This window comes from Podarcis muralis, chromosome 1 (assembly GCF_964188315.1).
Source record: "Podarcis muralis chromosome 1, rPodMur119.hap1.1, whole genome shotgun sequence".
Classification (NCBI taxonomy): domain Eukaryota; kingdom Metazoa; phylum Chordata; class Lepidosauria; order Squamata; family Lacertidae; genus Podarcis; species Podarcis muralis.
Genome location: NC_135655.1, coordinates 119,247,454 through 119,270,450, shown reverse-complemented (window position 1 = coordinate 119,270,450; position 22,997 = coordinate 119,247,454). Strand labels below are relative to the sequence as shown.

Sequence of the window (22,997 nt, the reverse complement as noted above, 5' to 3'; positions counted from 1 at the left end):
CATATAACACCCAACAAAGACACTTTCTGTAAACAAACAATATCTTTCATCCTCAAATCCAATCTTTAACAAGGATGTCTCTTAAGCTTGTAAAAAGCACTCAGTTTTAGTGTGTGGAAAGGACCGTCTTTTGCTTCCAAATGTATTGGCACTCAACCACTATTAGAAAGGGAATGGTGATATCGGTATCCTTGGTGGCATGCAGGGTCCTGATCCGAAAAATCTATGAAATGGCACATGGCAAAGGAGAGATGGCAGCCTTCCAGAAGGGAGAGCTGAACGCTGAAGTTTCCAGACCAGGAAAGAAGGGCATGCATGAAACCTAGAGGGGGACTTGAGTAAAATTTTGGGAAACCTGTCCCTGCCAGAGAAGAATGGCAAATGAAACTGTTGGACTATGCCGAAATGGCAAAACTGACTGGAAAGCTCAGGAACCAAGAAGACCAAAACTTTAACAAAGAATGGGGGAAAACTGATCTGTAAAAATGTAACTTGGGGGAAAAAAGAGAGAGACATTGCTCATACCTTTGTAAACCAAGAAAATCGTTAATTAAAAAAACAAAACAAAACAAAGAATGGGGAGGAATTATAATTTATCTTGGAGACCACTGTAAGCAGATGAAAACATTAGCAGGACTGCAATAAACACTTGCAATGTAGCAAGTACTACGGAGAGAATGGAGTGATATAAAATGTGGATCACTGAAAAAGATGCCGTAGAAAAGGTTAATAATAGGACTCATGGAGGGGGAAGGTGGGAAGTCCAGAGATTCGGAAGAATCTCTAAATGTGGGTGTGTATGGTTGTATTGTTATAATTTTATATTCATAAAATCAAATAAAAAGTATATTAAAAAAAATTATGGGAAACCAGCAGGAATGATGGTGCTTTTGAGTGAGAAAGACCAAATGTGCCATCTTTTCAGTGGTGGCCATTTGCTTTAGAGCAGTAGTTCTCAACCTTTTTTGGGGGGGGCATGCCCCACCTAAGCATCTCTAAAATCCTGGTGCCCCCCATGACATATAATTCTTATTATTCAAAAAGTGAAGTCCTATTCATGAGGAGAAATGCAAAAAATAAAATAAAAAATTCACTGTTGATAACTCATCCTCGAATCCCCCCCCTTAAAAATCAAATTGCCCCACGTCGGGAACCATGGCTTTAGAGGGTCCCCGGATCACCCTTATGTGGTCCTTGAGTTTTGTTTCGAGGCGCAGCGCTGGAGGAGACTCAGCAGGATGCTATGCGTCGCAGGGTGTCATTTGCAGAGCCCTGCGGGGAGCAGATAATGTACCTCTTCCAGGGTGGAGATTCCGGCCAGCCTTCCTAGCCTTATAAAAGGCCCCCCCTCCTCTCAGTCCCGGCTTCCCCAAAAGAAGCACCAGCCCTCTCTCTCCTCTCTCTTTCTCTCTCCTTCCCAGCCATCCCTTCCTCCCTTGCAGACGGCGCAGCTCGCACAGTCAGGACGGGCGGGAGGGGATATGCAGATCTGCCGGCCGCTGATAGGCGACTCCGGGGAACTCCTCCACCTTCGCGCGGCCCCTCGCCTCTATATAAAGGGTCGGCTCGCCACAGCGCCAGGACAGAGCCCAAGGGGTCAGCTCGGGCAGGAGGAGCCGCGGCCTGAGGAACTTGGTGGGCGCCTTGCGGGGTCCCCATTCCCAGCGGAGAGGTCGCGTCGCGGCCACCTGCCCATAAGGCCATTTCTTTCCAACTTCAGCTACAGTGATAGCTAAGTTTGGAAAGAGCAACACGGGGGTTAGGCCGTTTCGTCCGCTTCTTCTTCTTGGCGCTGCGCTCTGCCCCGCTCTCCTCTCCTGGGTACCCCCGAGCTCGCCGCTGCGCTCGTCGCGTGTGTGTGCGTGCGCGCGTGTCTGCCGGCCCGCCTCTGTCGCGCTCTCTCACGAGAGCAACAAGCCGCCGAGAGGAAAGGACCCCCCCCCCACTCCCGGGGGAGAGATTTTTAAAAACAACAACAACTCAGAGGTGCCAAGCTGCTATATATAAGCCATGGCAGAACAGCAAAGCAAGCAAGGATGCTGTGGTGAGTCGCAGAGCGCGGAGAGGGACGCGGGCTGAGCGCACGGGCGCAGGTGGCGAGGCTGGCTCGGTCGCCAGCCGAGCGCAGGCTGCCTTGTTGACGCGGGGAAGCGGGTCATGGAGAGGTCTTGCGCGCACGGGAGGGAGTTTGCGCAAAGGCGCGCGCGCTGGATTCTCTTCTGCGCGCACAGTGCCAGGCGCTTGCCCGTAGTGTCTCGTTACCACACAGGCAGAGAGGAGGCACCGGCCCCTATGGACCTTTTAGGGGGCCCTGCGACAAGGGGTCGAAATAATACTGATTTGATCTTGAAGGAAAAATGGCAACCAAGCTTTCTTAGTTCGGTGTTACCCGCTCCAAAAACGAAGCTTTCTGTGAGTTGGTGTGTTGCCAGTTCATAAAACTTGCTGGGAGGTAATTGGTGATATTTCGACTGCCCAGGGGCCTCCATAGGATTTAATCCGGCACTGGGTGCCGAGTTTGGTAGTGGGTGCACATGCACCCAGCCCACAACAAAAGTCGCTGCGCTGATGGGTGTGCCGTAACCGCTCTTGCAAAGTACAGTCGTACCTTGATTGCCGAACGCCTTGGAACTCACACGTTTTGGCTCCCAAACGATCAAAAACTGGGAGTGAGTGTTCCGGTTTTCGAACCATTTCCAAAAGCAGAACGTCTTCCGCGGCTTCCAGTTGGCTGCAGGATGCAGCCAAGTGGAAGCCGTGAATGGTTTCAGGAATCGAACGGACTCCTGGAACACATTCTGCTCGAGAACTAAGGTACGATTGTACCTTGCTTTTGCTGGACAGTTCAGCAGTTTAAAGAAGAATCCCCATAGCCCATTGGTAGAGGGCGGCTGCCTTGCATGCAGAAGGCCCCAACTTCAGTCCAGTTACGGCAGCGGGTGTCTTATGTCTGAAGACCTGGAGAATCGCTGCCAGTCAGGAAAGACGGTGCTGAACTAGATGGATCAGTGGTCTAAGGCAGCTTCCCATGTTTTGGCAGCCAACTCCTATTTAGGAGAAGGAATTCTTTAGGAGAAGAAATCCAAGATGCGTTGGAATCCTGGCTATGTCTGGGAGAAGAAGTGTTATGCTTTGTGGGGGCTATATTCCCTTACATGGGAAGAGGGCACACAGGTAATGCTGGATTGCAACCATGAGGTATAAAATGAGGTTGCTGAAGAAGAGGAGAAACTTTGTGGTGTTTTTCGCACTGAAGAGAGAAACATCTGCATACTTCTGCTTTTGTTAGCTTGGTTGAAAGTAACCTAGAACCTGTAACCTAGAAAAGTGCATGTGTGGCGTTAGTTGTGATGGCTTTTATGTCGAAAAGAGGTAGGACCACTGTTGGAATTTTGTTCATAACTTTGCCATTGGAATTGCATAGCAACGCTTCCGAGTAGCACATGAAATAATTCTGGTGGAGAATGCATGGACATTAAATTGGGACTAAGGCAGCAGCAGGTCGCAAAATAGATGGAAAAAATGTGGCAGACTAGATAGATGGAAAAACTAAGTGCCTCATGACAGTTAATAAAACTTGGTGTTAACGGAGGTGGATATTTCTTTAAGCAAAGACTGAAACCTATAGGTAGTTGTCAAGCTGTCTTGGTGCTTTACTCAAATTTATTAAGCTAAGTAACAATACTAAACAACGGCAGAGATGATGGTAGAAGCTTGGACACTGTCTAGCTCATGGGTAGTCAAACTAAGGCCCCGGGGGCTGGATCCTGCCCAATCGCCTTCTAAATCCGGCCCACAGACGGTCCAGGAGTCAGTGTGTTTTTACATGAGTAGAATGTGTCCTTTGATTTAAAATGCATCTCTGGGGTATTTGTGGGGCCTGCCTGGTGTTTTTACATGAGTAGAACATGTGCTTTTATTTAAAATGCATAGGATTTTGTGGGGCAAAGGAATTTGTTCATTTTCTCTCTCCAAAATATAGTCTGCCCCCCCACAAGGTTTGAGGGACAGTGGACTGGCCCCCTGCTGAAAAAGTTTCCCTGGTCTAGCTGCAGAAGAAAAGTAAATTTGCAGGGCACAGTTAAATGACAACTCTCTGCTGTTTCCATCTTAGGATCCTGTGCCAGTTATTTCACCTCTGCAAAATTCCTACTGTACCTTGGCCATTCCCTGTCCACTTGGGTAAGTAATGTATAACCGTAGATAATATACATTTGGCTGGTCTGTATAGCAGGATGACTTGTGGACAACCGTTGCATATATCAACAAGAGGTGGTTGTGCTGTTCGATATCATGCCACAATTCAGGGAAAACGTGCAACAATACATTTAATAAAATATGCTCTGACACATTGGTCCTGAATTCTTTAGCAAGCCCCATCACAGGTTTCCGCTCTGTTAGGACCAGAGCCTATGCTTTTCGATGAAGAATAATGTAGAGCTCAGCTTTGTTAAAGAGCTTTGATATCAATATTCTGACTTATTTTCAGCAGTATTCAAAGGCCTGGTTGGCTAATGTTTTTTTAAAATGTTTGACGTTTTATTGTGTTTTTATATGTGTTGGAAGTCGCCCAGAGTGGCTGGGGAAGCACAGCTGGATGGGCGGGGTATAGATAATGATAATAATAATTGTTGCTGGAATTTTTCTCCTTTCCCGTACCAAGAGATATTTATTTTGTTTGCATAGGTAACTCTAAATGTGTGTAGAATTGGGGCAAATGTGCTTAAAACATTGATAAAATTACCAGAGATTTATGAGGAAGAATGTTTGTTAGCAAAAGGGGATGGTTAAGACACAGCATTTCCAGGGAATAATAATAATAATAATAATAATAATAATAATAATAATAAAACCCATACGTGCACTGAGAAGCTTCTGTCCTGATTCAAATAAAAGGCTAGCTTTTTTCTTTCTCTGTAGAAGGCAAGTTAAATTAATTTTTATATGCCGTTCCCCAGTGACTGCCATGCAGGAACACGGAGCTTATGATCCTTGTGGCAGCATATAGTACATCTGTATCAGCACAGTGCCACCAAACATGGCATTAAACTGACACAGCAAAACCACTAAGGTTGATATTGCAAGGAGGTGAAAAGACACACATGATTAGGACTGGGGTTTCAGCAAAACCTCTCTTTAGTTTGGCCATGGTTCGCCCAGGGCCAGCTCCGCCATTAGTCAGAGCAAGGCAGAAAATGCTGGGAATTGGGCAGGTACTGAAGAACAGAGCTGTGGGTGCCACTCGCTCTGCCCCAAACCATAAACCCAGGCTGCTGCCCTTGGGTGCAATGGAAGACACTGTCCACTAACCAGTGCTGAAGTAAGGTTGAAATACCAGCTCTTTTTATGTGGAATGGGACCCCATCTTGTCCTTTGAAGCAGAAAAACCTATTGGGCCATTCCTGGTTGGAAGTAAGTATCTCACTATTCAGTGCAATAAAGAATTTCCCTAAACTCATCATAAAATACTTGGGGCACGATCTAGCTAGAGTTAAGTTTTGCAACTCCCATGGATTTCAGGAGGAGCACTAAATGTGCTTTTTTTTAATGTGTCAGGTTGAAATTGTAATTCTTGGCTGTCATATCATGGGCAAAGCACATGCATAAAGCACAAAGGTTGTTTGAATGGCTCCACTGTAGCTGGTCACCTTGGAACCTGCTTTTTCCATTTAAAATGGGCTTGCTTGTTCAGCTGGTTGACCAGCTGTAATAAGCAGCTCTTTAAACCTCTGGCTGTGCACACCCTTCTGCTCTGCCTGCACACATCTGCGTCTCGAATTGTGGCTTATAATTTAGGTAGATTGGTCCTTAAAATACGTTGGACCTCCCCTCAACCCTGGCTGTTGGCTATGTTGGCTGGGACTGATGGGAGCAGGAGAGCCTCTTGTTCCTCACCCCTACTTTAAAAGGGTCTCTATCTAATGAAAACCCCTCTGTGTCCTTAACTGACCATGAATTTGCGGGTGGGAGAGGTTGGAATGTTTTGTTCAGGATGTGATAGAGAGATAGGTTCCATAGTTCAGTTCAGAGTTGAGCATACATAAGCCACTTGCTTTTCCCAGGGAAAAAAGAACTCCACCCCCCCTTTTTTTTGAGGAGAAAAATCGGTCATTGAAAGATGGTGGCAATTCAGGCATGTGTGGAGTGGTGCTGTAGTACAGAAAGAACATCTTGGCTGTTGTTGTGGAGGCAGCAGGTATGCACTTTTGAGCCCTAAACGGCCTCGGTCCAGTATACCTGAAGGAGCGTCTTCACCTCCATCGTTCTGCCTGGACACTGAGGTCCAGTGCCAAGGGCCTTCTGGCGGTTCCCTCGCTACGAGAAGCTAAGTTACAGGGAACCAGGCAGAGGGCCTTCTCGGTAGTGGCGCCCGCCCTGTGGAACGCCCTCCCACCAGATGTCAAAGAGAAAAATAACTACCAAATTTTTAGAAGACATCTGAAGGCAGCCCTGTTTGGGAAGCTTTTAATGTTTAATAGGTTATTGTATTTTAGTGTTCTGTTGGAAGCCGCCCAGAGTGGCTGGGGAAACCCAGCCAGATGGGTGGGGTATAAATAAATAAATAAATAAATAATAATAATAATAATTACTATTGTCTGTGGTTATAACTAGAGGTGTCTTAGGTGCAAATCAGCAAAACAAAACATTTCAGTTTTGCTACAAAGCACCCCGATGCCTCTGTCTGACAAGGCAAGTTCTGAAGCACAACAGATTGTCCTGTATGTGGGTAAGCAGAGGGTGGAATCCTTGTAGTTTCATTTGTTTTTACTGGGAATTGCTTCTGAGGCACGGGGTTCGTATGAAGGCATAAGAAGCTAATTAACTTCCCCAGTTTAATTTGCTAACAAATGGTTTGTGCCACCCATGACAGCTTTAGTGTCTGACTCACTGCTTTTCTCTCTTAATAAGAAAATAAACAGGCAAAGAAACACTTTCTTAAGTAGCTAACTTTGCAGAAGCAATACACACACAGAGACACACACTTTGTGGAACCAAGACTTAAAATATTTGAATTAAAGGATGCTTAAATATTGCGTGGGGATGCGGGTGGCGCTGTGGGTAAAACCTCAGCGCCTAGGACTTGCCGATCGCATGGTCGGCGGTTCGAATCCCCGCGGCAGGGTGCGCTCTCGTCGTTCGGTCCCAGCGCCTGCCAACCTAGCAGTTTGAAAGCACCCCTGGGTGCAAGTAGATAAATAGGGACTGCTTACCAGCGGGAAGGTAAACGGCGTTTCCGTGTGCTGCGCTGGCTCGCCAGATGCAGCTTGTCACGCTGGCCACGTGACCCGGAAGTGTCTCCGGACAGCGCTGGCTCCTGGCCTCTAGAGTGAGATGAGCGCACAACCCTAGAGTCTGTCAAGACTGGCCCGTACGGGCAGGGGTACCTTTACCTTTACCTTTACTAACTATTGCAGGCAACTGTATCCATGCTTGATTTTGGTTGTTAGTTTTGAGGCAAGGAACTCCTCCTTTGTCTCCAAGAGAATGTTGTGCTCAGTCTGACAGCTGTCACAAGCAATAACGAAGCATTTAATCTCAGGTTACACCTGTGGCTTCAGCTAGGACCTTTATGGAACAGCCAAAACCACTTACATTTTTAGAGACGAAAATTCTGCTTCTAGTAACTATATCAAGTTAGGGTAATCAAGTTAGGGTAATTGAAAAATATTTTCAATCCCAGGATGATTAGTAAGGGCGCTTAACGTCAAACGTGGCTACTCAGTGAGTGTATTTACTCATGTGCATTGGTTTATTACATTTACAACTTAAGTACAGCTTTACGTGGACACCCAAAATGCAGTGTGTGGCATTACACTTATGCACTTAGCTAAAGTCTTCCATAGGTCCTTTGGTTCAGTTGTTACCAGATTGTTGTTTTTCTTGCTCCCTTGGCTATTTTCAGGCATTAAACAACCATTCTCAGTCTTTCCAGGGTTCAGAAGTGAGTGTTGTTGCTTTTGTAGCCAAAAAGGCACAACCCACACACAAGAGAGGAGGCACCAGCATGTTCAGGGGAGTCTCAAGGTTTTCAGAAATACCAGATACCGTATTTTTTGCTCTATAAGACTCACTTTTTCCCTCCAAAAAAAAGTAAGGGGAAATGTGTGTGCATCTTATGGAGCGAATGCAGGCTGCGCAGCTATCACAGAAGCCAGAACAGCAAGAGGGATTGCTGCTTTCACTGCGCAGGGATCCCTCTTGCTGTTCTGGCTTCTGAGAGTCAGAATATTTTTTTTCTTGTTTTCCTCCTCCAAAAACCAGGTGCGTCTTGTGGTCTGGTGCGTCATATAGAGCGAAAAATACGGTAATGTTTCCGGCGGAGGTGGTGGGGACTTAGATAAAGGGACCACAAATCAACCCAATGAAGACTGAGCACGTTTAGAGGCTACAGAATGTGGATTGAATATTGGAGGGGGCCAAACTGGTTGGTAGGACCAATAGAATGGAGAATTGTGGAGGCTGGCTTGGCTAGAGAAGAGAAGAGAAGAGAAGAGAAGAGAAGCACACATTCATTGCAACATTTCAATGCTGGCCTCACTTGTGCGTCCCATGTTTGTTATCGGCAATTGCCCCCTTTCTGCTGCTTATCAAAGTGAGAAACTTATCTGCTGAACACACATTTAGGACTTTTCAGAGTAAGGTAGATTGCTGAAATGTGAACATCACAAAATAAATGAACGTCAGCGACACCCCTTAGCTAGCTTGTCTGACAGATGGCCTTTAAAGGGTCATTAGCTGACATGACCCTTCCACTCAGATAATGGGGGTCACAGGCAATAATTGACTTACTGTGTAACAGTCCCATTGCCTGCAATGTAACCTGTCCAGTGCAAATTAAGGATTACTGTAGGGGTAACCTGTCTGGTACACAGCTATTGCTTTGTGACAGATGAGGAAACTACTGGGTTTCTGTTTTTTTTCCAACAGCAGATTTATTATGCCACCCAAGCTCCTGTTCTGTATATTTATTTGAGTAACAGTAAAACAGTTACGGGCATTTCATCAGAGTTCATCTGCTATTGCAGTTGCTAGGATAATGGGGAAGTTTCCATTGCAGCGCTTGCAGGATTTATTGGGTTCTACATATATAGAAGTTGAAATCTAGTCAACTTCAAGCAGAGTTGGAACAGTTTCAAAGGCTCCAACTTCCAAGAAACCAACATTGGCGTTAAAGTGCTGTGAAGGAGGATGATGTTGGGCTATTACAGGGGCTGAACAGTCTAGGTAACCAGTGAGAAGGATGCAAGGAACTTCAGCGTGGGAGATAATAAAGGAGGGTAGTTGCCTGGTGCCTTCGTTTATTCGTTTTGTGTTTGGGTTGTCTTTTTAGTCCCCTTGCCAGGGAAAGGGCAATGGTGACAAGGGCAAGAAGGTGGGTCCCCTCAAGGAAGGAGATTCACTGGGAGCGTCTTACCCAAGGGCTCTCCAAAAATATGGGGAAGACGTTCTTGGTCATAGATACTTTATAGACACCCTAAAGCAGAGCTTTCCAAAATGTGTGTCGCGACACATTAGTGTGTCGTCTACAGTGTGTAGGTGTGTCCCGTGAACGCTCCCTGCGCTCCTCCCAGGGCTGCAAAGGGAGCAGGTAGTCCACCAGTTTGCTAGTAAAACTGAATTAGTGTGTCACAAAATGATGCATGTCTAAAAAGTGTGTCGCCAACATGAAAGGTTTGGAAAGCTCTTCCCTAAATTGTTATGTGCAGCACATGATTTGTAACTATTTAGGATTAAACTAAATCTCTTTTTCCTCCCCTCTAGGGAGATCGTATGTGGCACTTTGCAGTGTCGGTCTTCCTGGTTGAACTGTACGGAAACAGTCTGCTCTTGACTGCTGTTTATGGGCTGGTTGTGGCAGGTTCAGTTCTTCTTCTGGGAGCCATTATTGGAGACTGGGTAGACAAGAACCCAAGGCTCAAAGGTTAGTCATGTTTTCGTGGTTTTGATGAAGAATGTTGACATGTGTTAAGTGGACCCCAAATCACAGGAAACAAGATGGAAGGTGTTAAAATGGCTTATGCCAATGTTTACTTTCTAAATAGAATTATTGTTGTTGTTATTATTATTATTATTTCAAGTTTTCAAGCTTTCCCCTCACCCACGTGGCACTGGGTTGTATCTCAACTTCAGTGTACAGCTGCTAAAAGCAATAGACATGACTAATGTATGCCCGTTGATTTCAGTAGGCCTACTCTGAGTATGGCTTAGTTAATTTTATGCCAGTCTGAAAATGATGTGCCTTATCAAGGTGTAGAATATTTGAATAAAATGCTAGAGGCATTGAAAGTTTGATTAGTATCTCATTCGGAGCTGCTAAAGAATAACTGTGCAAGCTTGCAGAGTTCTGTCCATGTTTACTCAGAAGCAAGTACCACTGTGTGCAACAAGGCCTGTCCTCTTTATAAAACGTGTGGCAGGGCCATAATGGTCACATATTCTCTGCAAAATTCATATGCCTTGTCTCTTGGACTAAGCATTTTGCAGACAGTATAATTATGTGACCTGCTTAAAGCTAATTTTAAATAATTACTGCCATTAGTAGTACATTTCAGCTACTCACGCTAGGTGTTTCCTCCGTGGCTGAGGCGTTAGCATTTTAAAAAATTATGCCTTTGTTTTGAAGGCAGGGCCCAACAGGTGAACAATTACTCCATGTTTGAACACTAAGCCCAAGGGGGTTACTCAGTGAAGGCGTAGTTACTCTTGCTGGTGGAGCAAGCCAGACAGCTTCAACATAATTCTTACCAAATGTCTTCTTCATTTAGAGTCATATTTTAATTTCTTTAGACTTGCGGGTGTTATATCCTAGGGAGCAATCTCAAGCAAGTGTTGGTCTTATGCACCCATTTCCCCCTTTTTTGTCCCTCAAAGTGCTGGGAGAAATAACAGAAGCCAGGAGAGGAGACTGAAAACACGAAAAACGTTTTGCTTTAAATATTGAAGAGAAAGTTGCGTGAAAAGATGCGAGGTCTTCCAATGGTTGCATATTTCCTATTGTCATTGTTGGCATGACCTAAATTGCAATTTCCCCTCCTCTCCCTTTATCCTAAACAGTGGCCCAGACATCCTTAATTGTGCAGAATGCATCAGTCATCTTGTGTGGCATCCTTCTGATGATGGTCTTCCTGTTTAAGACTCAGCTTTTGGCTCTATATCATGGGTGGCTTCTTGTAAGTGCACAAACCTCATCATTTTTATCCAAAAAACCATTGATAAACATTTGATTATGATAGCACTGTTGCCTTTTCAGTCAGCCTGAAGCTTTGTGATGTCACAATACTTAATGGATTCAATCGAATATAGTCTGTTGTCAGTGCTTAAATGGATTTCCTCTTGCTAGGCCAATAAGGTTGGTCCCATCCTAGATCAATAGTAAAGCAATCTTATACATGCTTAAGGGATGCGGGTGGTGCTGTGGTCTAAACTACAGAGTCTAGGCCTTGCCGATCAGAAGGTCAGCGGTTTGAATCCCCGCGACAGGGTGAGCTCCCGTTGCTCAGTCCCTGCTCCTGCCAACCTAGCAGTTTGAAAGCATGGCAGTGCAAGTAGATAAATAGGTACTGCTCCAGCGGGAAGGTAAACAGCGTTTCTGTGCGCTGCTCTGGTTCGCCAGAAGTGGCTTAGTCATGCTGGCCACATGACCAGGAAGCTGTACGCCGGCTCCCTCGGCCAATAAAGCGAGATGAGCGCTGCAACCCCAGAGTCGTCCATGACTGGACTTAACGGTCAGGGGTCCCTTTACCTTTATACATGCTTACCTTTGAGTAAACAGTGACATTTTCTCTTGAGTGGACATGCACAGCAGGAGTGGGGAAGTTATGTCCCTTCAGGTGTTGGTAGACCACAACTCCTATCAACCCCCACAACAGGCCATTATGACTGGGGCTGTTGGGAGTCCAACAAGATATGGAGGGACTCAGGTTCCCCAGCCGTAATGTATAGGTTTGCACTGTTAAACATGAACTTCAGTACTCTGTGTGGTTACCAGTGGCGTCATTTGCGGGGGGCCTCTCAAAATCTGGTCAGGCGGTCTCAGAGTTCCTTTTTCAGAAGAGGAAGGCTTTTAAACCAGCAAACTATGATTAGTCCTTGCCTGCCAAGCCAGAACAAGAAACTCAAGGTCAAGCCACATTCAGGATCTCACACATCATGGTTTGATGGATTATCTGAACTGAACGATGGTCCAGCTTTCAAGGACACTCTTTTCTTCATACTACGGGTAAGGAACTGGCCAGTTCCTTATCTCTCCCAGCCCACTATAGGCCAACTTGGGCTGGTGAACAACATGCCTGTCTATCACCTGGTGTCAGAATGTATTCAAGCCTTCTTTAAGGAGTGTGTGTGGGGGGGGGAAACACTGGTTTAAAATAAATAAATCTGTAGGCACTACTGCAGCTTGGGCTGTGCTGGGATCTTTTAAATCATCTGGCGGTATTTGTAGAGAGCACTGCACTTTGAAGCCCCAACAATCAGTTGATGGTAAGGACTTCAAAGCACCTCTTGAAGGCACCATCAATCAGCTGATCAGCAGTACCTGCAAATCCCTTTTTGGTCCAGCCATGACTTTACCTGTTGGGCAGGTGGGTGTGGCTTGGCCATAATGGCCTGGCTGGCCAAATGGGGATATCTGTTAAACTGTAATGGTTTTGGATTGCTCTAGTTTTATGTCCACACAGAGGGAAGAGAAGACAAAGGATGGTTTTTGAGGCAGTGGAAGATGCATCTGCTAGCAGACAATGGTTGTGGGCAAGAAGTAAACTTTCCTGCCATAAATCCTCTGAACTGCCCTGAGACCTGTGGGTATAGGGCGGTATATAAATTCAATAAATAAATAAAAATCACTGTTCAGTATTAATCTGCTGGCCTGGTTCAGCATAAAATAACTAGCATGTTAAATTGTAATTTAGCAGTTTGAGGGAGAGTGGTTGATTTGTTTTCCTTATGCTTGAACGTCTCTTTCCATTCCCACAGACCCTTTGCTATATCCTAGTCATCACAATAGCAAACATTGCAAATCTAGCCAGCACTGCCACATCAATTACCATACAGAGAGACTGGGTCGTTGTTGTTGCGGGTGAAAACAGGAGCAAATTAGCAGGTGATGTATTATTGGGTTTTGGTTATCTTAAAAAGCATTTTACTCTGTATACTTGGCTTTAAACTAGCTGAAATCAGCACATTTTTCTGTGTTACAGGAGTCGTGAGTCAACATCAGGTTATAAAGGGCAGGTTATATTTGTTTCACTTTCCTCCTCTTTCTTGTTCAGAGAGAGCAGGAGAGTAGCTAATTATAATAAGTGGATTAATCAGCTGGTCATGTAGACATTATGCTCTGTGGCCCTTGTTATAGTTCAGCTATTACACTGTCAAGGTTGAACAAACACAGAACTTTTTACACAGCTGTGTTTAGAATCAATACTTTGTCACATTTTTACTACGAAAATATTTCTTGCAGTAGTACAAGGGCGGTGGGTGAGCATCGATCTAATTTTACCAGGTGCGATGAGTTCTTGCCAATATCCTCTGTTGTAAGAGGGGTGAACTGTGTTGCCATATGGCAAGCCTTAAACCCCAATCGTAAGCCTGCGCAGATGGAGTCAGTAAGCTCCAGGATGTTTCAACAATCTAGACCACATTCTGTTGATTTTAGTTGCTTGTACATGTTTGGACTTGAAGTGCCTTTATTTATTTAAAGATTAAAAAAAAAATACCCGTATACCACAACCTCATTTTTTTAAATTGTTGCAAAGTGGTTTGCAACAATTACATATACACAACAAAAACCATGCAAACAAATTCAAAAAGATAACCAGACAACTGTTGCAGAAAGTGTTCGTCTTAATTGTCTGCAGAAGCCTGGGAACAAAGAAAACTTTTCAGCAATCGTCTGAAGGTCAAAATAGAAGACACCTGCTGCATATTTTGGAAGAACATTCCACAGGGCTGGGCTGGTGACACTGTTTCTTGTCCATATCCAATGAGCCTCACCAACTCAGGGGACAAGCAACAACACCTCCTATAGATGATCTCAGAGATCAAACTGGAATGTAAAGGTTCAAGCAGGGCCCTTAGGTTGCCTGGACTTAAGCTGTTCAGGACTTTGTAAATTAATACAAGGAGCTTGAACCCGGCTTGGTAGTAGATGGGTAGCCAGTTCAGCCATTTTCACTGGTGTTACGTGTTGTTGTCCAGGTTCAAGGTTGTTGTATGAATTTACAGAGTCCTGAACAACTTAGGTCCAGGTTATCTCAGGGATCGCCTGAACCCTTATATCCCAGCTTGATCACTGAGATCACCTGCAGGAGCATCTCTGCACAGTAATCCAACAAGAATTGTATGTTAAGACTATTGGAGATGGGGTAGTGGAGCCAAAAGACCGCGGTTGCTATCTTCACTGTACAGGGCTACAGGTACATTTGAAGAGAGAGGAAATGTGAGAAGCTACATACTTTTTGCTGTAATTCAGTTGTGCTGCCAAGTCTTTGAGGAGCTTCTGGCTTGTTTGTACTTAAAAAAATAATGATCTCTCTCTGTGTGTGTGTATGATTATTTAAGACGTTTCTGGGTCAGTATGAGGAGGAAAACTTAAGGATAGTATATAATATAGAAGGTCTGAGTGCTGGCCTCTGAATCAAGGCTTAATTTTTTGCAGTAAATTTCATTGAAATCTGTAGGAGATCGTTGTGTGCAAGTAAATAGTATTGAATTTGGGGTTCCCAGCTTCCATATCAAGTGCCAATTTTGCGTTTTCCAATGTTCCCTTACAGATATGAATGCTACAATACGAAGAATTGACCAGCTGACCAATATCTTGGCCCCCATGGCTGTTGGGCAGATAATGACCTTTGGATCACCTGTGATTGGCTGCGGATTCATTTCTGGGTGGAACTTGATTTCCATGTGTGCAGAATATATGCTGCTGTGGAAAGTTTACCAGAAAACTCCTGCTTTGGCTCATAAATCCAGTTCAAAGGTTGAGGAGTCTGAACTGAAGCAGCTGAACATGCAGAAAGGTACCAGCATTTCCAAGGAGTGTATTTGGCCAAATAGAAATGACCTATAAGATACAAACCTACATACAGCTTCCCAAAAGCAAGCCCTATTGAGTTGAAGGAGACTTACTCTCTCATTGTGCGAAGAGTTGCAGCCCCAGTCCCTCTCTTTTCATAGAATGCTTCCAAAATGGATTGCACTATAAAAAGGTCTTTTGAACTTGTCTGGAAATGTTAAACTTCCTTGTTTCCTACAAGTGGATTCCATACATATTTCTATCACTCCTGCTTCTGTTGGCATCTAGTGATCACCACCTAATTCCATTTGCTAAGTGCAGCTAATACCCTAGTCATAAATATATTCCTTCGAAAGCTGATCCTTTTAAAATCAGTTAAATATATTCTTGAATATTGTTTTCTGTAATCATCATCATCATCATCATCATATACCACCTTTCGTTAGTAGGAAAATACCAAAGTGATGTCCATTTGAAAATACCAAAGTGAGCCAGCATGGTGTAGTGGTTAAGAGCGGTAGACTCGTAATCTGGTGAACCGGGTTCGCTTCCCCGCTCCTCCACATGCAGCTGCTGGGTGACCTTGGGCCAGTCACACTTCTCTGAAGTCTCTCAGCCCCACTCACCTCACAGAGTGTTTGTTGTGGGGGAGGAAGGGAAAGGAGAATGTTAGCCGCTTTGAGACTCCTTCGGGTAGTGATAAAGTGGGATATCAAATCCAAATCCATTTTTTTAAAAAATAATACAAAATACATTAAAACAGACAAATGAAATGAAATGGCAAAACTAGCGCAGTGTGTCAAACACTGCTACTGTCCTAATGATCCACATTCTTTGATTTAAGCCAGATACTTAAGACCTGGGTGCAGCTGAACGGTCTGCTGGGTGGCAGAAAACATGTAGGTTCTCCTGAGTTCTCTTTGCTAACAGGACTTCTAGCTGTAGTTTGACGAACCACTGTAGAAATAAAGTAATGGCACAATACAATGTTTTTCCTTGGCAGTACTTAACTCTTGTCTCGGTCCACAGATGGCGAGTCAAAGCCCAACGAAGGAGTCCAGTTAATTGGCGAGAAAGACATGGCTGTCTTTGAGCCCAAACTGGAGGAAGAAGTTAGCTGTCTTTCTCGAATGGCCGAGCCTTTCAGTACATTCCGGGACGGATGGGTGGCCTACTACAACCAGCCAGTGTTCCTTGCAGGAATGGCCCTTGCGTTCCTTTACATGACTGTCCTAGGCTTTGACTGCATTACTACTGGCTATGCATATACTCAGGGACTGAGTGGTTCCACTCTAAGCCTCTTAATGGGGGGTTCTGCCATAACTGGAATCCTGGGTACTGTCGCCTTCACCTGGCTGCGTCGCAGGTGTGGCCTGGTTCGTACGGGTATCATCTCTGGAGTGGCCCAGTTGGCTTCCCTCGTCTTGTGTGTGATTTCAGTGTTCATGCCTGGAAGTCCTTTGGATCTGACTGTTTCCCCGTTTGCTGACATCAGTGCTAGATTGTTTGAAAGTAACCCGTTGCCTACTATGGCGCCTCAAGGCGAGCTCCTGGAAATGCCCTTTACAACTGGAATGCCTTCCTTGTTCAATGAGTCAACTTCTGATCCGGGTTTGGCTCCCAACCCTGTGCCTATTGTCTCCGTAAGCCTTCTGTTTGCAGGAGTCATTGCTGCGAGAATTGGTAAGTTAACTCAGAGAATCATAAAATTCTAGGGTGCAGAGAGTCCTCGAGGGCCATCTAGTCCCAACCCCTTGAGATTGAGGAATCTCAACTAAATCATCCATGACAGATGGCCATCCAGCCTCTGCTTAAAAACTTCCAAGGAAGGAGAGTCCAGCTCCTGAGGGAGGCTGTTCCCCTGTCAAACAGCTCTTACATCAGAAAGTTCTTCCTGATGTTGAGTCAGAATCTGCTTTCTTGTACAGTGGTGCCTCGCAAGACAAAATTAATTCGTTCCGTGAGTTTTGTCGTCTTGTGATTTTTTTCGTCTTGCGAAGCACGGTGTCGGAAAAGTTTTGGAAAAGCTTCAAAAATCACCAAAGTCTTCAAAAACCTCAAAAAAGGCTACCACACCGCGTGCTATGAGTTGCTCCTCGAAGTCAAGTCGCAACTGTATTAACAGTGTTAAGAAAAAGGAAACAAACTTGCAAGAAGTTTCCGTCTTGCGAAGCAAGCCCATAGGGAAAATCGTCTTGCGAAGTAGCTCAAAAAACAAAAAAAACCTTTTGTCTTGCGAGTTTTCTGTCTTGCGAGGCATTCGTCTTGCGAGGTACCACTGTAACTTGAATCCATTGGTTTGGGTTCTGCCCTTTGAAGCAGGAAAAACGAAGCTGCCTCCATCTTCCTTTTAGACATTTGCAGATGGCTGTTTCTGATGCTTTAAATAACAATTTAGACCTCTCCAGAAGTTGGAAGATCCTCTTGCTTAAATCAGATTTTAAGAGAAAGGATTGTAGCCTAAATGTGATGTAGAATTGCTTGTGCAGAAATTGTAGGTTCACGTTCCTTGCATATATATGATCTTTGCATAACATGCAAGGCAGAAACTAGTTTCCAAGCAAATATACTATGCTGACATTCACCCTGAATAGTCTCACAACAAAGCAGCACTGTGCATTAGTACTGGAGTCTAGAAGGGTTGTTGAGAGAATAGTTAAAGAATGATCATGTTGCATATACTTTTAGGTTTTGATAGTTCACATCCTTTCTTAATTACCGTATTTTTCGCTCTATAAGACGCACCAGACCATAAGACGCACCTAGATTTTGGAGGAGGAAAACAGAACAGCAAGAGGGATCGCTACGCAGTGAAAGCAGCAATCCCTCTTGCTGTTCTGGCTTCTGGGATAGCTGCGCAGCCTGCATTCACTCCATAAGACGCACACACATTTCCCCTTTTTAGGAGGGAATAATAATAATAATAATAATAATAATAATAATAATAATAATAATATCTTTATTGTCATTGCCCCCTCTCGGGGACAACGAAATTACTTGGCTGCTCCATCCACCCAGGTAGGGTGAGTCTTATAGAGCAAAATAATACGGTATCTAAGTTACAATCCTAAATGCGCCTTCTAGAAGGTTAGCCCCATCTGATGCTTTAGTACTGATTTCCAGATAAACACAAACACTGGTTTGTGTTCTTAGTTAACAAGCAATCTCTTTATTTTTCCAAGAGGTGAATAGGTTAGGCATTTTTACTTATATACAGAAGAAGAAAAATTCACTTAGAGGCAAAAAATAGGCATGAGTTTTACAGTGGTACCTCAGGTTACATACGCTTCAGGTTACGGACTCCGCTAATCCAGAAATATTACCTTGGGTTAAGAACTTTGCTTCAGGATGAGAACAGAAATCGTGCTCCGGCAGCGCGGCAGCAGCAGGAGGCCCCATTAGCTAAAGTGGTGCTTCAGGTTAAGAACAGTTTCAGGTTAAGAAAGGACCTCCAGAACGAATTAAGTACTTAACCCAAGGTACCACTGTACCTTGGTTCATTTCATTAAGGCATGGAAATTGTCTCAACGTTTGCAAATCAGCTGTAGAAAAGAAGGCCTTTTAACTTTTGGAGATACATGGGATATATTGTGCGGCTTTCCTTTTTTGCCCCCCAAGCAGGAACTGAACAAATTCCCTTTGTATTTGTCTTAACAGGACTGTGGTCTTTTGACCTGACCGTCACGCAGCTGCTGCAAGAAAACGTGATAGAATCAGAAAGAGGAATCATAAATGGCGTCCAAAACTCCATGAATTACCTTCTGGATCTCCTGCATTTTATCATGGTCATCCTAGCTCCTAACCCAGAAGCTTTCGGATTGCTGGTGCTTATTTCTGTTTCCTTCGTTGCAATGGGCCATCTCATGTACTTCCGGTTTGCCCATAAAACCCTGGGGAGGAATGTCTTTCTGTGCTGTGCCCCTGTGCCAAAATCGGTGTCTGACGACCCACCAGCTTGTGATGCGTCAAGCGTCTAGAGAGAGTTTCACTTATTGCTGCCAGCGCTTGTTTTTCCTGTCCATGTACATATATATATACATATGCTTTATTATGGGTCAGGGGTAGCTGGTACCTCTTAAAAGTGGTGCTCAACGCTCCACCTCAGCGCCTCTCAAACTGTGTTGCCTTTGGACACATGATCACGTGTGGCTTTTCCCCAGTTAGAAGTGGCATAGCTTATTTATTTAAGGGGAGATCTCCTGAGTAGTGTTTTTTTTTTTTGTAAGAATGATAATTAAAAATAAAAACATATAAAAGATAAATACGATAAATCAAAAGACAAATTGAATGAGAATGAATTTTGTTCTGATTCCGTCTCCCCCCCTCCAAAAAAAATAAATAAACTCATGCGGATTTGGAGCAGAGAAATTAAAACCAGTTTTAAATAACTATTGCATCCTCTGTAATATGACCAGTGATCCCCCCATGTAACATAGATGTACTATGTTTTGTCTCTTTAACGAAATTGCCAAGAAACATGACCAAAACGTTACACAAATGAGCAAAAGAGTTATGTGCTTTACTCAAGAGTAGACCTATTAAAATTAATGGACCTAACTTAGCCGTGCTCATTAATTTCAATGGGTTTGCCACCTAAATCTGTCTTTCTGTGATGGTTGTTCTTGGAAGAAATACCTTTATTGTTTTAAGTATGCTCTTTGGAATAAAGAATAGTGGACGATATTGGAGAATATATTTGCAGCACTTCTTAGGCACCGAGAGTAGCAGGTACGAATATAGCATTGTAAAGCCTAGGGCCTTACATCCGATTTACGAAACTTGATTCCATAGTGTTAAGGGGAAGATACATGAGCTGCCTTTGTGTGTTTGATATTAAAAAGTGTGAAAGCATTACACTGGCCCTTTAAAAAAAGAAGAAGTTCAAAATGCGAACAGATCCTTAAGCTGAAAATCTCAACCACTTATTTTTGTTTAGTCCACTTATGTCAGGAAAACAAAAAAATCTATAAAGATTGTAGCTAAGAAATTATTCACCTGAAATAAATGGGAATTTGCAGAAGAAACTCATTCCCATGGGGCTCAAATAAGAGGCGTTCTGATTTGTGTGCATGTGTGCTTTTAAGTCATGCCTATGCTTAATATTTTTAGAGAAATCAGACCTATTGAACGTAACATGTTAGCAAGTGATGCTGACTGAAATGTAAGGAACGCGTCCTTGGATCAGATTCTCATGTACCCAAGCAGGTTGCGCCATGCAGCTGCTTTCTCCATGCCAGGTGGTGTCGAGGCTGCCATGCTGTAGCATCACATGGCCAGCACATGGTGCGCTGGATGTAGCTTTACGTTCCTCACCTTTCAGCCAGCATGAATTGCACTCAGTAGGGTGATCTACCTGCAGATGCCCACTTCAGCTCACAGGCTTGTTGGATTGTGGCACATAATGGACAACTTTAAATGTTTTATAGAGTTGATATTCTTATGCACTCGAGATTATATATATATTATCTCAAAGTATCTTTTACTGGGAAAGTGTACTTTTTTATTAAAAAAATCTGTTTTTGTAAAAAGGCTTCTTACTGTATGATCTTGTAAAAACTGCTTTGATGATCGGTAGCGACTGACAATGCCATATGTGCTAACATGCTTTCCGAGTCCTTTTTACAGTGTACAGGAAATGCTTTTTACATTAACCGTTTTATGCACTTTTGTGGAAATTGTATGAATGTTGCTCTGAGCACTTTGCTTTCCAGTAGAGTTGAATTCTCTTTACTGTATTCCTGGGAGTTTTTCTAAGAGATAGCAGTGTGATTTTAAATCTTTGTTAAATATTTGTAAAATATTTGTTTGCATAAAATACAAACCGTTTTTCACACTTTTGGGGTTTTTTGTCATTTTTGGGTATACTTTCCACACAAACACACACACACACACACACACACACACACACACACACACGAGTCAAGTTGTGTAGAAATAGTCTGACCCTGAATTTAAAAGGACTGTACATCAAAGCTTCATTCTAATCTGGCCTGACCCCTAGAACTTTGAAACTGACACTAGACTTTGTTTTGAATGGAATGCAGACACAACTATTTCTGGCGTGATTGATGGCAGGGTCACAAAACGATTTGAGGAAATCAGTTCTTGCAACCGCAGGATTTTCCTTCTACAGAATTTTCTTTTTAGCCATCTGAAACTATGAGTCACTCTTTTTTTTTTTTTTTTTGGTTGATAGTACTTCAGCTGTGGGACGCGGGTGGCGCTGTGGGTAAAAGCCTCAGCGCCTAGGGCTTGCCGATCGAAAGGTCGGCAGTTCGAATCCCCGCGGCGGGGTGCGCTCCCGTTGTTCGGTCCCAGCGCCTGCCAACCTAGCAGTTCGAAAGCACTCTCGGGTGCAAGTAGATAAATAGGGACCGCTTACTAGCGGGAAGGTAAACAGCGTTTCCGTGTGCGGCTCTGGCTCGCCAGAGCAGCGATGTCACGCTGGCCACGTGACCCGGAAGTGTCTCCGGACAGCGCTGGCCCCCGGCCTATAGAGTGAGATGGGCGCACAACCCTAGAGTCTGTCAAGACTGGCCCGTACGGGCAGGGGTACCTTTACCTTTACCTTTTACTTCAGCTGTACATTTCATGGACGTTTTCTTATCCAACTTTTTATTAAAAAAACACAAAGATTACATTATTTTTTTAGGGATGGAGCTATAGCTCAGTAGTAGAGCATATTCTTCCCTTGCTTGCAGGAGGGCATGGGTTCAACTAGCATTTTCAGTAAAACGGATCTGGGGGCAGGTGATGGGAAAGATTTCTGCCTGAGATGGAGAATCTCAACCAGTCAGAGTTGACTGTTCTGGGCTAAAACTGAATCACTCTTCTGCATTTATTTCCCTTTAGGATCATAGGAGGCTGCCCTATACAGAGTCCAACCACTGGTCCATCTAGCTCTGTATTGTCTGAAATGAGTGGAACCAGTTCTCCAGGATTTCAGATTTGATTCTCTCCCAACCCTGGGATCTGAATGCTAAGCAGATGTTCTCCCCCAGCCTTTCTCAACCATGGTCCCCAGATGTTGTTGAGCTACAACTCTCATCATCCTTAGCTAGTAGGACCTGGGGGTCGGGGATGATGGCAGTAGTAGTCCTACAACATCTGGGGACCCAAGGTGGAGAAAGGCTGGCCTAACCATTGAGCTACAGCCCTTTGTGTGGAAAATGTGCTAATGGGGAAGGGAAACTCCATGGGTGTGGATCATTCATATACTCTGACAGAACTGGTGATGTATTCAGTAACCTTGACAGGTTGTTGCTTTTTTAATCAGCAGTTGGGGTGGCAGTTCCTCCCCGTTTCCCAATGCGTCTTCATTTGTTAAAGGAAGACAGGGAAAGAGAAAAGAATATATATATATGCAGTGTGGAGCTGCATGGAAGCATCCTTGCAGCGGGCCATTGTGTTCTTCTCTGGAATAGGTCAAATGCATATTCAAGGAGTTCAGGCAGAAGCAGGTGTCTGAGAATTCTTGTTTGGGGAGTCACGATGGGGCAAGGTTTCTGGGTTTTCAGACATCTCTCCCTCTCTAGCACTCCCCTTAATAATAAACAGATCTTTCCCTCTCCTTGAAAACAGTGGAAAACCCTGGGCTGAATACTTTTTGCCCAGCGCAGGGTGACCATCAAGTATGTACCCAGAAACCTGTCACCGAGGCCCTCTATGAAAAGTTCTGCAAAGTTTTGCTTCCCTGTCCCCTACCTTAAAAAAAAGAAGAAGAGCTAATGTCACTTTAGACTTAGAATTCCAGTCCTCAGTCTGTTCTTACTAGATGTTACACAGACCTTGCGGCACGTGAATAGGACTGAGGACATTTAATGTGTTTACTGAAAAACCAGCACAGTGTGGGACAAAGTGCATGCTGTAAGGTAGGGCTTTATCCTGCCCTAGCATAAGTCAATATTTCTTCCTAGTTAAACTTTTCCCTTATTGCATTTTGCAAGAGGAAAAGTACACAACAAAGTGCATAGAACAGTCCGACTCC

At 44.2% G+C, this 22,997-nt stretch overlaps 1 protein-coding gene across 1 annotated transcript; it reads left to right on the top strand.

Moving 5' to 3' along the window:
• Nucleotides 1-1,579: 1,579 nt before the first annotated feature.
• SLC40A1 (solute carrier family 40 member 1) lies at nucleotides 1,580-20,843 on the top strand. Its single transcript, XM_028750319.2, has 8 exons — nucleotides 1,580-2,044; nucleotides 4,115-4,182; nucleotides 9,763-9,922; nucleotides 11,056-11,171; nucleotides 12,973-13,099; nucleotides 14,769-15,014; nucleotides 16,040-16,693; nucleotides 18,668-20,843. Exons 1-8 carry the CDS (start codon nucleotides 2,011-2,013, stop codon nucleotides 18,985-18,987), a joined length of 1,725 nt encoding a protein of 574 aa, XP_028606152.2. The 5' UTR covers nucleotides 1,580-2,010; the 3' UTR covers nucleotides 18,988-20,843.
• The last annotated feature ends 2,154 nt before the right edge of the window (nucleotides 20,844-22,997 follow it).

What these genes read in the sequence shown, in the direction of transcription:
- SLC40A1 (XM_028750319.2), top strand. Translation starts at nt 2,011, where the DNA reads ATGGCAGAACAGCAAAGCAAGCAAGGATGCTGTG. An exon ending in AAGCAAGCAAGGATGCTGTG is followed by an intron (nt 2,045 to 4,114) that starts GTGAGTCGCAGA and finishes TTTCCATCTTAG; the next exon opens with GATCCTGTGCCAGTTATTTC. An exon ending in AGTCATTGCTGCGAGAATTG is followed by an intron (nt 16,694 to 18,667) that starts GTAAGTTAACTC and finishes TTGTCTTAACAG; the next exon opens with GACTGTGGTCTTTTGACCTG.